Source organism: Bacillus rossius, chromosome 6 (genome assembly GCF_032445375.1).
Source record: "Bacillus rossius redtenbacheri isolate Brsri chromosome 6, Brsri_v3, whole genome shotgun sequence".
Lineage (NCBI taxonomy): Eukaryota > Metazoa > Arthropoda > Insecta > Phasmatodea > Bacillidae > Bacillus > Bacillus rossius.
Genome location: NC_086334.1, coordinates 2,476,597 through 2,490,071, shown reverse-complemented (window position 1 = coordinate 2,490,071; position 13,475 = coordinate 2,476,597). Strand labels below are relative to the sequence as shown.

Sequence of the window (13,475 nt, the reverse complement as noted above, 5' to 3'; positions counted from 1 at the left end):
TTGTTGAAAACCTGTTAAAGTGAGGCTAATGACTCCTTGTCAAGTAAGCTATCATGTGCCCTCATGAGGGGGTGGTTGTGTGCGGTGGGGGGGGGAAGGGGTTGGGTGGGAGGGAAATTTGGATGGAATATGGACAGTAGTCACGCCTAGATCATTGTAGATGCACATATAGCAGACTTGCTGGCAGGTTATTTGGCATTAAACATCTATTACTATTAGTGTTCTGTGAGAGTCCAGGTTTTACATTTAGCTTGGTATGTATATAAGTGAACACCATGTTGCATTTAGCAGATTTGTGCTAACTAATTTGCCACATTTTTCAATCCAATCAAGGTTAAATATAGTACAAGATAAGACTAAATAAGACAACTCAATTCACTAGAATTTTCGACCAGTGACCATTAGAAGTCACATCACACTCGCACCTTATAATGACATGGCAGACTGAAGAAGGAATTTCTGAAACATTTTTAACCATAATTAATCCATAGATTAGAAAAATTTAATTTATTTAAAGCATCTCAATTACAGTACATTTTTTTTTTTTTTTTTTCAGTGATGTAGTTTGGTAGCATACAATGTCTATGGAAGAGAGAATGTATAAAGTCTTGGTACATATATATATATGCTATAAAAATATGAAAGTATTCTCTCTATAGTCTTGTACCCAACTAAGGTGGCAGTGTTGCACCAACACCAGTAACATTACCGTTAAGTCTGCATACATGCTTCACATAACTGCTAATTCTGACAAACATCTGACAACACACACTGTAATAAAATACAGTACACAGTCAAACATGAATACTAACACTTCAGTCTCCAGCCTGGAAAATTTTTAGCTTTATTATAACTTGATAAGTTTATTTAATTTTAAAATGCTTCCAAAACAATAACGCTGGCCATATATTACAGTCACAATTCTCAGTAAGCTATTTACAATATTAACATAAAATTAGATTACGAAACTGAAAATCAGATTTATCTGTAGAGCAAGAAAAATTTAGTTAAAAATTTGTAGTAACAAATTACATGTTCCTCAACTTTTAAGTAAAGTCTGCATTAAAATGTATTAATACTTTTCAGTTTTCAATAATGGATGAGTTTCTTGTTACGGTTCTTAATTTTTAATGACAATTTTTATTTGATTGTAAGATAATGACTGTTCCAATGATTTTAAAGGTTGCATCTTAAAAACTTACTTTTAGCCACAAAGTTCTACAAAAAAAACTGTTGATGTACTACTTTTAAAAAATAACTTCTAATATTTCAAATGAGGTGTGTATTATATTAATATGCCAACTACATTAACTTAAGTTAACATTTATGGTAAACAGAAGTACATGCAACAGCAATGCTTAATAAGAACAGGAACAATCAGGACTGACAGTTTAGGAAAACAGTCTTAAAGTAATAAACATTCACTTGGGTGAAAGTTAAAAATATATATTTATTTTTAAGGGAGCTGCAACTTATTCCAACCTTCAATGTTTTAGTTACGGAGTTAGGAACAACATACAGCATGCTAGCTGTTGATATGTAAAAATAATTAGTGTTCATTGCATGACCTGAAGAATGCAACCCAAGAATTGTTCCACTTTCAATTTATGCTAATAAATATTTTCAAACATATAAATTCACCCACACAACAAACGTGTTCACCCTAACACACTTAAATACAGCTATAAACAAAAAAACTCTTGTGACGTACAGAGTTACAAATAGGCCCATTATAAAGGAACTATCATACAAATATTACAAAATAAATTCTACACAAAGACAATTTGATAAACATTAAAATACACCACCTACATTACTTTCGACGCAGTGTTTTACAAGGCCCTAAAAACATTCCACACTGCAGATTGTGAATATTGAGTTTTCATTAGTAGCTTTACTCATCTTAAAATAGAGATTTAGATTTTTTTTTTTTTTTTTTGATTTGCACAATTTAAAATGGCAAGATAATGAAAATTGCACAGATAAATAGGTATTTCAAGATTCCAATTTTCAGAAGGCTATCTCAGTTTCTCCTGTGCTGTAAATACTGGGTTCTCTTTACATAACGAAGCCAGCGTCAACTGCGGACTCTCAGCAAATGCTCTTTCAGCAACTTGCTTCATGCAAGTCAAAAGTCTCCACAGCGGTCGAGAAGCAGCGACATGATAACGTCGCTTCCAAACGAACTGCAACACAGTCTTGACTTCCGCTCGCTCTACGTACACTAAGTCTGTTCACCAGTCCTCCATCACACACACTAAACACTTATTGGCACAGTAACCACCCCTTCCATAATCACAAATAAAACACTCAAACCATTCTTTTTTTCAGGGTAAATACAAGGTGCACATTCAACTTTCACTCGACGTCCACTATGTGCTTGCGCATTAGCGTCTCGTGGTGGTCGCCGGACAGATCGTCTGCTTCGTGAATCTGCAGCTGTGGAGTTGCTGCCAGAAAACAGAACAATTCCGATTACTTGTCACGTTTTCAAAGTTACACAACCAAAATAGTAGCTACAACTTGCAAACGGTAACTCGTTATGTAAGACAGCCAATTAAAAGTATGATTTGCTTTCAGAACACATACATTTTTATTTTTTGCATTGCGAAAGTTATTTTACTAACATTTTTATACATAATTTAAGGACAGACAAGAAGAAGTAGATGATCCACTCTGTAAACTGGCTGAGTAACATTAAATACATGAAAACAATTCTACGTAGACACATACCTCACACCCTTCCCATACACACACAATTGGCAGAAAGAAAGGGTTTCCTTATGCAAGGAGAAAAATTCATAGTTTGTATTATATATAAGCAGAGTATGTATAAGTAAATATTTATTTTGGCATAAAGTAATGGGTATCACATTTTGCTGGATAGAACTATTTTCTTTTGTCTTAAGAACTGCTACACCTAGCTGGAGTCAGAAACAATATACCTATTAGGAATAGAAAGAGAGAGGTATTTGAAGGAGCATATCAACATCCCTGCATCATCCAGTTACGTAATTTGGCTGGGTATCTTAGCTTCATCAAGTAGCAACCGTTGATAATATACTGTTAACACCAAGTATGTACTTCTTAAAAGGACGTAACTATAATTTAGCTTTTAGGAGTGAAAACATGCCATGCTTGACATAACATTTTCACCATTTACTAGAAACCATTAGAAAAAACTAAATTTTCCTGCAAACAAATAATATAATAGTTCGTGCTTCGTGCATGATTACACCTTGCTAACAATTCCAAACAAGCTTTGAAACCCTGTGGTTTGAATTCAAAATACATACTCAACACAACATGCTCATTAAATAAGTACAGCAGCTTCTAAGAAATCAAAAATACAAACACACAGGTAAGCTTACATAATTTTCAAGATAAAGAAAGAATAGGTTTAGTATATTAAAATTAAAATTCAATGATAGTAACATTAAAATTTTATACGGAAATTTTATTTGGATTCATCTAATTCCTATTTTGTGATTTACTAAATTTCAACTACATACTCTAGTACTAACTTCATTTAAAAACTAAAGAATTGTTTTTATTCTTAAAATTATTATTATTTTTCAATCTTAATGACTTATAAGTGGTTTGGTCAGTTCCCTTGATATTAACACCAAGGAACATCAGCAAATAAATCCAGGTCAACATTTCAAGTATTAGCCCTCACAGAGTGTGTTTGTGATAAATTGCATAGATATCTAGTCATTACTGTTTTAATCAGTTTTCACTTATTTTACACAAGAATAGTTTTTTTTTTTTCCATTAATTTTTTCATGTGATTTCTATGAGAATTGTAGTTTAGAATTACTTAATTCAAAAATGATTTCAAATTTTAAATAACACAATGTATTTTTATTTTATTTAAGTGATTGTGATTTGATTTTGAATGGTTTGCAACTACGGTAAGGAATTTAAATTTTTCTAGTAATTCCGATCGATTTTAGCCACTCATTACTAAGAAATACCTCATGTTTAAAGATCCTATTTTATATTAGTCCTTAAAATACGATGATACACTAGGTTACTGCTAGTTAAAAGTTGGGGAAATAAGGCTTGAGTGTCTAGTTACTGTATTTCAAAAGGGAGTAGGAACAGTATTTAGAATAGGTGTTGCAGGAAAAACAGACTTAAGGCAGCTAGATAAGTGAAGCTAATCACACAGAGGCCATCCACTCCGCCAATCATCGCCCTTTCTGACACATAATTTACCACATTTGTGTTCTCAAATTTCATCTGACTTACTTTAATTTACCGATTTGCATAATGATTCTAGTGTTTGTAAGTAAAAACAAATGTCCATAAGTTGTGAACAATGATGCACAAATTTTCATTTTCCTTTGATCAACAATTTTGGGTTATGATATAGCCAATCAACTTATTTAAAAGTTTTAAATTAACTTGTAGCCCAGTCATAATAGGTAAAAAAAGGGGTCAACCTCGGAATGAAAGATAATAAGCTGTAAATTGGTATAAACCTTTGTTTTGTCGTTCTAAATGTTGTCTCAAAAGTCACAAATGTTATCGTGTCCACGTCTTAAGATATTGAAGGTCAAAGGTCATAAAAATCGGTTAGTCGTGAATATCTCACTTTCTATTGCTTAAATGAGATTTGCACCTATTATAAAAGTTGTAGAGTATAAAATTCTCTAAAACTTTTGTTTGAACTTATTTTTCATATAATCAACCGTTTTTGCGGTAGACCACGAAGAGTGCGCCGCGTAGTCATATATGTGAGTTACGGTTATACAGTATAATTATTAAACAATGCCCATTATTTATGTACTAATTATTAATTATTTTTATTAAATTAAAATAAGTGACTTAATTATTTATATTTAATTATTTATATTTAACTATTTAACTATAGTATATTAATAATTCTAGAATGTATATTTTAGTTATATTTTAAGTTAAAACGACATTATATACGTTTTCTTTAAAACGTGTAAATTTTTTAATACTTATATACCTGGAAATACTTGTCCCTACCCTATGGCTGACCTTTTCTATTTATAGCCGGGACAGATGTTCTATTGTATTCAAGGCCACTTTCTCTTTTAAGGGACCACTATGTATTAGTCAAGATTATTCGTTAGTTTGAAATTGTATCTTCGCAATGACGGACGTACGATTTTAAGAGCTATGGCTGATTTTTGTTTTATATGTGATAAGTCACTTTCAGAAGGTGTTTCTGTGAATGTCGTACGTGGCCATATATGACTGTACGCAGAGCACTCTTCGTGGTCTACCGCCAAAACGGTTGATCGTATAAAAAAAAAGTTCAAACAAAAGTTGTAGAGAATTTTATACTCTACAACTTTTATAATAGGTGCAAATCTCATTTAAGCAATAGAAAGCGAGATATTCGCGAAATCGATTTTTATAACCTTTGACCTTCAATATCTTGACGGACACGATAACATTTGTGACTTTTGAGACAACATTACAACTAAAAACAAAGGTTTATAACAATTTACAGCTTATTATCTTTCATTCCGAGGTGAAACCCCTAATATGACTGGGCTATTGGTGATTAAATAGCAGTCATGGTACAGTTTTAGTGGTGACTGGTCAACACTAAGCGTCAGTTTAGTAATAATACAATACAATCTTTGGTTTAATAGTACCATTCCAATTGTTACTACGACCCTGTAACACATTTACTTTTGATTCCTTCTACCTTCATGTTATTTCTGAATTTATTGTGATGTGTATCTTTATTGATGTGTGCTGATTGTGTACACCTAATACCACACATAAATGCAACGACTAGAGTAGATTTTAATTATGCGGTGTTAGTTAGAAACAGACTGTTCTCTCTCAATAAAACTATTAGATTTACCCAAGTCTCACAATTTGTTACACAAATAAAAAGTATTAGTTATTGAAGAGTTAGGTTCAAGTTAAAGTACAGCAAAATTTGTAAAAAAAATAAAAAAAAAAGTTTTGAGTCATTTGAAGTTGGTTCACAAAACCCAAAAATTATAAATTTCCAAAAACACCTTTCCTTGCAGCTAGACAGTATTTGCACCACTTTTTAACCTTAAAAGTACGTATTTTCTTTCAATTATTTCATTCAAAAAAATTCGACAACAGTTGAGTCATATTTGGTACTTTAAACTAAATAAAATATGTATTTAAGTAAATATGTATTTAATAGAGAGTTAAATCCAAGCAACAGAAAATCATAAGTGTTTCACTACATACCAATTAAAACAGGATAATTTAAGTAACACCTTGTTAATGGAAAGCATTAATAAATGCAGTGCATTTAATATGAAATCAATTATGTAGCAAATATTGTTTCCATTATAAGTTTTATAATATAACATAAAAATTACTCAACTTAATTTTATGTTAATTTTTTTTTCACCTACTCTAAAAAAAAAGTGGGAGTATCTCAAAGATTAAGAACCTTCCAAAGGAAGTATTTTGTCAGGTAGGGGGAGGGGGGGGGGGGGGTAAATTTAGTGCGTGAAACTTTGTCAGCTCCTGAGAAACTGCCTCAGTTCTCAACATTAAAAGCAGGCTACAACTTACCAATAGCAAGCTAGTGTAATAACCAACTTCCCTCCAACATGGATCCAGTGAAGCCCACCAGAATCCACTGACATTACACACTCCTTTAACCCATTCTGCTTCACCTCGACCCGACTCAACCACAAGCTGAATGTTTTCTCCAGAGCAAAGAAGTCCTCTCTTTCCGTGTACACAACAGAGTACGTATGCTGAACAGTACTGACCTACAAGCGCTGGCAGCATTTGTTGCTGTGAGTATCGATAGTTTTTGATATTGTGTTCAATTCTACATCTTTGGCTGTAAAGAAACCAAGCAACATTAATGCAACATGCACAACATGCAAAACAACACACACTACAGACACAAAAAAGCAAACAAAGCAGTATAATGTTTACTACAATAACCAGTTAAAGCAAACAAGCATACAGGTAGTAAACATAAGTCAATGTCATGAACATATTTTTGCACCAGCTGAGATACGGGAGAAGGGTGGAAGTTCAACAAGCGGGGTAGAGTCAACCCCAGTCAACACACACTGCTCCATTACATTTCCTGAAGATCCTGAAGAAGTCACAGGCACCTTACATTGTACCAAGAGAAAATATCCACACAGGTTAAAACATTTTCCTTAATTATCATCGCCAGCCACATGTGAAGCAAAATTTTGTATGAAATTGTATTTTTCTGGAGTTTCCATACTTGATTCTGTGATTGACCAATGGGAGTGATCTTCAGGAAGCTTGGCTTTTTGGCGGCAGCCACAATAGCTCGTACAGCTTTACAGTTATTATTTTTTACTGTAATAACCTTTGAGTGCTTGTTTTAACACTCAGTGATTCAAAATACATAGTTTGTATTTTGAAAAGGAAATTCTGGTTTGAAGAATCTATTGCAACAAAATATTTAGTAAAATGAAACAGTATACCTACTTTAGTTGTCACATTAAGTAGGAAAAGTGTTATGATTCACATTTCTTTTTATATAACACTTTTTTTCTGATAAAAAAACTTCATGCATCAGCCTTACAAAAGCAACTGAAAATAATATTTGACAACTTTAGTCGAGAACTTTTATAAATATAATTTCAAACAAAAAGAGAATTTAACATTTTAAAAATATTTTGCATTCATCCAGAAAGCAAACTCAAGTCAAAACACAGTATCCCAGGTTTCATGCTAATTTTATAACTAAAAAGTTTAAATGCTAATACATTTTTAACTTTAACCTGAAAAAAATGTATCTACCTCGGCTTATACTTTCACCAAAAAATTACCTTGAACACTTTTCTATCATTTATCTCACAACAGCACTGCAGTACAAGAGTGTTATTAGAATGTAATTACTAATGATATACTGTGGAACATTCTTCTAAAACTTCAAGTAATACATGCTGTATTCTACTTGTTAAAAAGATAAGTGCAAAGTGGTAGCATTGGTCTGAAATACAACAGCATTATTGCTAGGCTTCAAGTATGTCAGTTCACAAGGGTACGGACCTCCCAAGGACACCAGTCAGGTGCGTGATGGACCCAGTAGCGAACCCAGCGAATGTTAGGCCCGTGCAAAGCTTCCACTAAGCGAATCAATCAAACCTAGTTTTAATATTTCATGCGAGTTCCCAGGAAATTTGCTGTTTGCTTTATTTGAAGCTTGGGTTACGGGCTTCACATTTGTTGCAAAGCTTTAAAACATTGGAACCCCAAGATTCACTCATAAAAGTAGTTTTTTTTTAGTTTGTTTTGCTTCAAAAATAATTGGTTACTTAAAAAAAAAATCAAAAGATGGCACACTGTTAGCTTTTATGAATGCTCGAAATTAATATAACGCATGGTTATTTTGTAGTTTTTATTGAATGATATTTCTTATAAATATGGCACAAGTGTTAATCACTTAAATCAGTTAAAACAAAATTTTAATTTTTTATTTTATTTTTTACTTTAACCTGTTTTTTTTATAAAATAAGTGTAATGCAGTTTCGCTGAGAAAAATATTTGCAATTCAATTGGACTTCAGTGAGCATTTCCAACATTAAAATTGAATTTTGCTTCACGTAAAAAAAAAATAGTGTTGCACAGGCCTCGTGAAAATACAGAAAAACCTTCAAAGAAAATCCCAATACAATTTATTCCATAATAAGTAAAAAAAAATTAGCACTTGTCTGAAAAAAAATGCATAGGCCTACAAGTTTACCCTTTTTATAAGTTTTCCTGGTAATAAAGACTAAAATACCTTGAAAACATCTTAAAGATTTAGGTAATATTATAGTATGGTAAAACATAGGAAATATCCCATGTGTTCTTGGCTTTACTCTGCAATGAATAAATAATTACAATCTATTTTCAAATATTTACAAGAGTTTTAAGTAATGAACTTACATGTACATACTGTATTATGGTACTTTAGAAATGCCAAAGTAAACCAATTCTACTAGTTTTTTAATGTTATTTTGGTATTACATGCTGTCTACAAAAAGATGAGTAAAAACAACCAAGGGGAGATGGAATAAGTCATGACTTGTCAAAAAACAGCAACCCAGTGTGGCCTCCGTATTGGTCAAATCACCTTTGACCCACAGTGGAGGAGTTGTGCATGCATTAAACAAGTTGCTAACTCTTGTATTAAGTACGATTCCAAAAACCCCACAACTCCCCTGAACAACAGTCCTAGATACAAAGATCAGCAGAGATAATGTTAAGGAGAACTGCGTGGAACAAGGAGAAAATGTACACTGGACTTTTACCAATTACCACACCAATTTTAACTTCTATAAAATGTGCAGGTTTAATCAAAGTAACTCGCAATATCATACAATTACCTAACCTCCAAATAGCTGCTACCATAATTTAAATATCTGCAAACTTATGAAACTGCTGCATACATAAAATAGATTTCATTTACCTATTTGCGCTACCATAAATAAATACTAAAACTTACAATAAAACTAATTACAGACTAAAATGCATAGAGTAACAAACTAACATATAAAATATACGTATTAACCAGAATATTTTGTGGCCTTGGTCTAGGCCACGCCAGGATGCTGGACCAGGATTTTAACCCAGGTCCAAATGCAAAACAGCCTTCCCAACATTCCACAAGTAGTTTATTTTGCGAAGTAATAATCAGAACTTAATAATTGCTTCTACCCAACACCGGCCAGGCGTTACGCCCATCCTAGGAGCTCGGTGGGACCCACCCCGCCCTGCCCCACGGTGATGAATCTCTCGCCGACGTGCGTGTGCATGTGTTGTGTACTCAGAGTAGTGCCACGTTCCCTGAAGCAGTATTCTCAATATTCATTTACCACCCAAGATGTATTGGCTACACTTACAGCACTTAAAAAAGTGACTAGTCTTGCCATGCATGTGGCTTTTGAAACACCTTGTTCCGAAATGCCTCTCAAACTTTAAAATGGAATTAATTAATAATCAACCAGCAGTCCTGTAGTTCGGCAAAACTCTTCACAATGAATTTTAATTTCATCAAAATTAAACAGAAATTTGGGCCTAATTTCAATCATGTAGCTGCTATTATTTGTCGGTTATGTGAAAGAATTTTTATTTTTGCATCAACAGTGAAGTATGTTTATCATTTTGGCAAAGGCCTGGGGAGAAATGATTAAAATTTACGACTGGTGACTAGTAATACCAAATTTAGTTTTAATATAATTATATTTTTTATTCATAAGAAAAATAAAGAGGAAACATGCCCCTCCCAAACCCACCACTAATGATATTAATTTTTTTTTGTATCTGAAACCCCAAACTAACACAACTTTGAACGTTTCACTTCTAGAGTTTCAATGTTTCTGCGTGCCCAGGCATGTGTCTAGCAACACGCACGCAGCGGTGATGGTACGAGACGGTGCGTGATCAATATGCAGTGCTTATACTGTTATACTACATCCCAGCAGGCAACGTTCTCAGACAACAGAGTGCACACTCAACCCTGTACACTTACATCAACACTGGTCATACTCATCACTGTCTACCTCTGCCGCATTGATAAGAGCGTACACACCGCTCAAATCCGCTGCAACACAAACATTCGCGTTTCACATGAGCTGTCCAAAAACCACCTATGGGCAACAAGCAATTTTTTTTTCAATAAATCAAAATTCCCAACAGGTTTACAACTCTCATTTTTTTTTTTTAAAGTTGTATTCTATATAATGGATAAAACATCTTAAAAATTTTTTTAACAGACTGTCTCTTCCACCTGAAGGGAAATGATATTGCGGTCACAAACTCTTGAAACACAAACCACAGAGGAGTTTTCGTTCCCTTCCCTTCATGACGGCCCTCGACAATAGCCACCTATGTAAATGTACACCAGAGGTCTCGCAGCACGCTACTATGACGAAAGGGGCAATCACAACGGGGGCAGAGGCTCACCCGAGGTCTCCTTCTCCACCCTGGTCTTGTCGGCCACGACGTAGGAGGACGACAGCAGGAAGAAGAGGCCGCCCAGCACCTCCACGAAGCAGGTGATGTACAGGGCGTACTGCAGGCTGTGGAAGCTGTGGGCAGCATCCTGGGGGTCGCGCACGCCCACCACGTCCGTGCCGTTGCCGGGCAGTGTGGCGTTGAGGGCCGCGCCCGCCTCCCCCCCCGCCCCACCGCCCGACAGGTAGCTCAGGATCGCCTCCGAGATCTGCGACAAGCCCACCCGACCCTCTCTCCAGCCAGCCAGCGATGGACACACACACATTCTCGCCTCCACGCCTGCCGCATACGACATGTTCCGTTACATCTCAGGACCACATACATGGTACATGTACATTTTACTCCAACCAAGAAACTGATGCTGGTATTCTTAACTCAAGTTTAAAGATATACACCACATACTGCGCAGTGCAGTCCAGTCCAGTCCGTGCCCACTAAAACAACCACACACAAGGCACTTCACAATTTTTCTGGACGCAAAAACACTTCAAGCTTAATTACACTCTCAATGATTTTAATCAGAATTATAGGTTTTCCTTATACTTTAAAATAGATGATACGGCCCTTACTTGACCAAAACACCATTACACATCTTTCTTTACAAAACAGTCATGAGTACATCCATTTACTTTCAAATGATACCTAAAGTTCAGATGAAAAAGTTATTACTAGGAAGGAAAAATTAGCATCTATTATTGCAAAATTAACATTTTAAATTCAACTTTTTTAAAACTTAATACAGTAGACTCCTGATTATTTGGGATAATGACTGCCAAGGGGTCCACAGATAAACGAAAAATACGGTTAAAGAAATGTCACAAAAAAAAATATTGAAATTTTTTTATCCCGACTGTCTAAACAAACACTAACACCAGTTCCTCAAAGTAACGCCCTAATTCGTTCCAGTAAAACGGAGCGCTAATCAAAACAACGCTAACCACATACTTTTTTCCAGAAGAGTATTTTAATCAAAATAATTTGTTTTACAAACAGGTAAGTGTGACTGCTGACTACCATGTTAATCAAGACACTGCTCCCTTTTGAAATTCAAATGTGCTAGTGGCAAATAATGGCAGAGATGCATTTAGTAAAAAAATAGTTGGGAATTACGCTAACAGGTAAAATAATTTTTGTAACAGAAAATGCTTTTTAAATTCTTACTTAAAATTGAAATGTCTGCTGTATCAATAACCCTAAAAGCTTCTGCACTACCTCAAATCATAGTGTAATTTACTGTTATAGTTTACTTCGAAAAGATGCAAATCTAACGCTAATTGAGGGGTGGGTGTATGTTAAAAATAAAACATACACCTATTAACCAGAGCATCATGATCTTGAACTTTAATTATATAAGCTGATTTACTGTAATCATAAAAAAATATAAAATTCCTCAACCAAATTGTAACAAATACTTATTTAAGTCTCGGTGAAACGGAAGCCACGGAACTCACCACTCCGATGAGGTACGGACTCCCCGCGTCCCCCAGGGCGTGGGAGAACAGGATCTGGAAGGCCTCGGCTGTGGCCCGTCTCGTAGGCAGTACCACGTACTGCAACAAGCCACGCGGTCAGGCGACTGTGACCGAGTGCTTGCACGGCAGACAGACATTTCCACACCCGACACACCACTGCCGACGCAAAAGAAACGCACAGCACAAGCATAGCTAGAAATGTACTTCAGATGGAAAGGGGGAGGTGAAAGGGAACCACAAGACTAACTTTTCCCAAGTAAAATTATTTTACAAAATTTTAAGTAATCAATAATGTTTTACATTATGAAACACTAATTTTTTTTTTACTCCAAATTTAAGTAGCGGAACATTACAATATTCCTCGTGGCTAAGCTTCTGAGAACGGATCTTTTTTTAACACACTTCAGAATCCCTCTTAACCGGCCTTCACTTTAACCAACCCCTCGTTTTTGAAATGTGACTCGTGGACACGTCCTGATGTGTATTGCCACTAGCCTAGTCCAGCCTAGATCTACTGGCCGGTTTAGTAAGGTTTTAGGAAGTTTTAATACGTATGTATAGTGCCATTATGTACTGTAAATAGAGGAGCCTACCGTAACATGTGTTTACATGGTTTTTTCACCAACAAAGTTAAGTTCTACAGACTACCACACTATTACAATATAGTAAGCTAATAATTTTGTTTCAATAATTTTGTTTTATTTACAGAAAATACTGACAATGTTGTCGGAAGTGTATTTAATGGAATACAAGGACTGACAGTTAAACAAGCCAAATTGTTATCTGGTCTGTATCCCAGTCCGGAAGTGGCTGGGTATAAGGGAGTCACTATACTTAAAACTGATTTTCATGCACTTACAAACAAGCAACACAGAATTAACATGCAGTTTGTACATAGACAATACATAAACACAAACATGTTAATGTTCTGTCAGTCATGACTCCCACGCAGTTTGTAAAAAATTAATGGAAATATGTAAGCATTTGATTCAAAGACAGTGCAAGATGTTCCACAACCTATTCATT

The 13,475-nt window shown here is 34.8% G+C and overlaps 1 protein-coding gene across 3 annotated transcripts in view; it reads right to left on the bottom strand.

The window, feature by feature from the left end:
• Nucleotides 1-492: 492 nt before the first annotated feature.
• Nucleotides 493-13,475, bottom strand: part of LOC134532494 (protein spinster) — a 72,712-nt gene continuing 59,729 nt past the window's right edge. For 2 of the 3 annotated variants that reach the window (XM_063368932.1, XM_063368933.1), the window contains exons 7-9: nucleotides 12,429-12,527; nucleotides 10,927-11,185; nucleotides 493-2,450 (exon numbers count right to left, since the gene is read on the bottom strand). In XM_063368932.1, the coding sequence (XP_063225002.1) occupies nucleotides 2,359-2,450; nucleotides 10,927-11,185; nucleotides 12,429-12,527 (450 nt within the window). In that variant the 3' untranslated portion in view covers nucleotides 493-2,358. Of the gene's footprint in view, nucleotides 2,451-6,755; nucleotides 6,830-10,926; nucleotides 11,186-12,428; nucleotides 12,528-13,475 lie in introns of all 3 variants that reach the window. The other variant, XM_063368934.1, reaches the window with a different exon arrangement.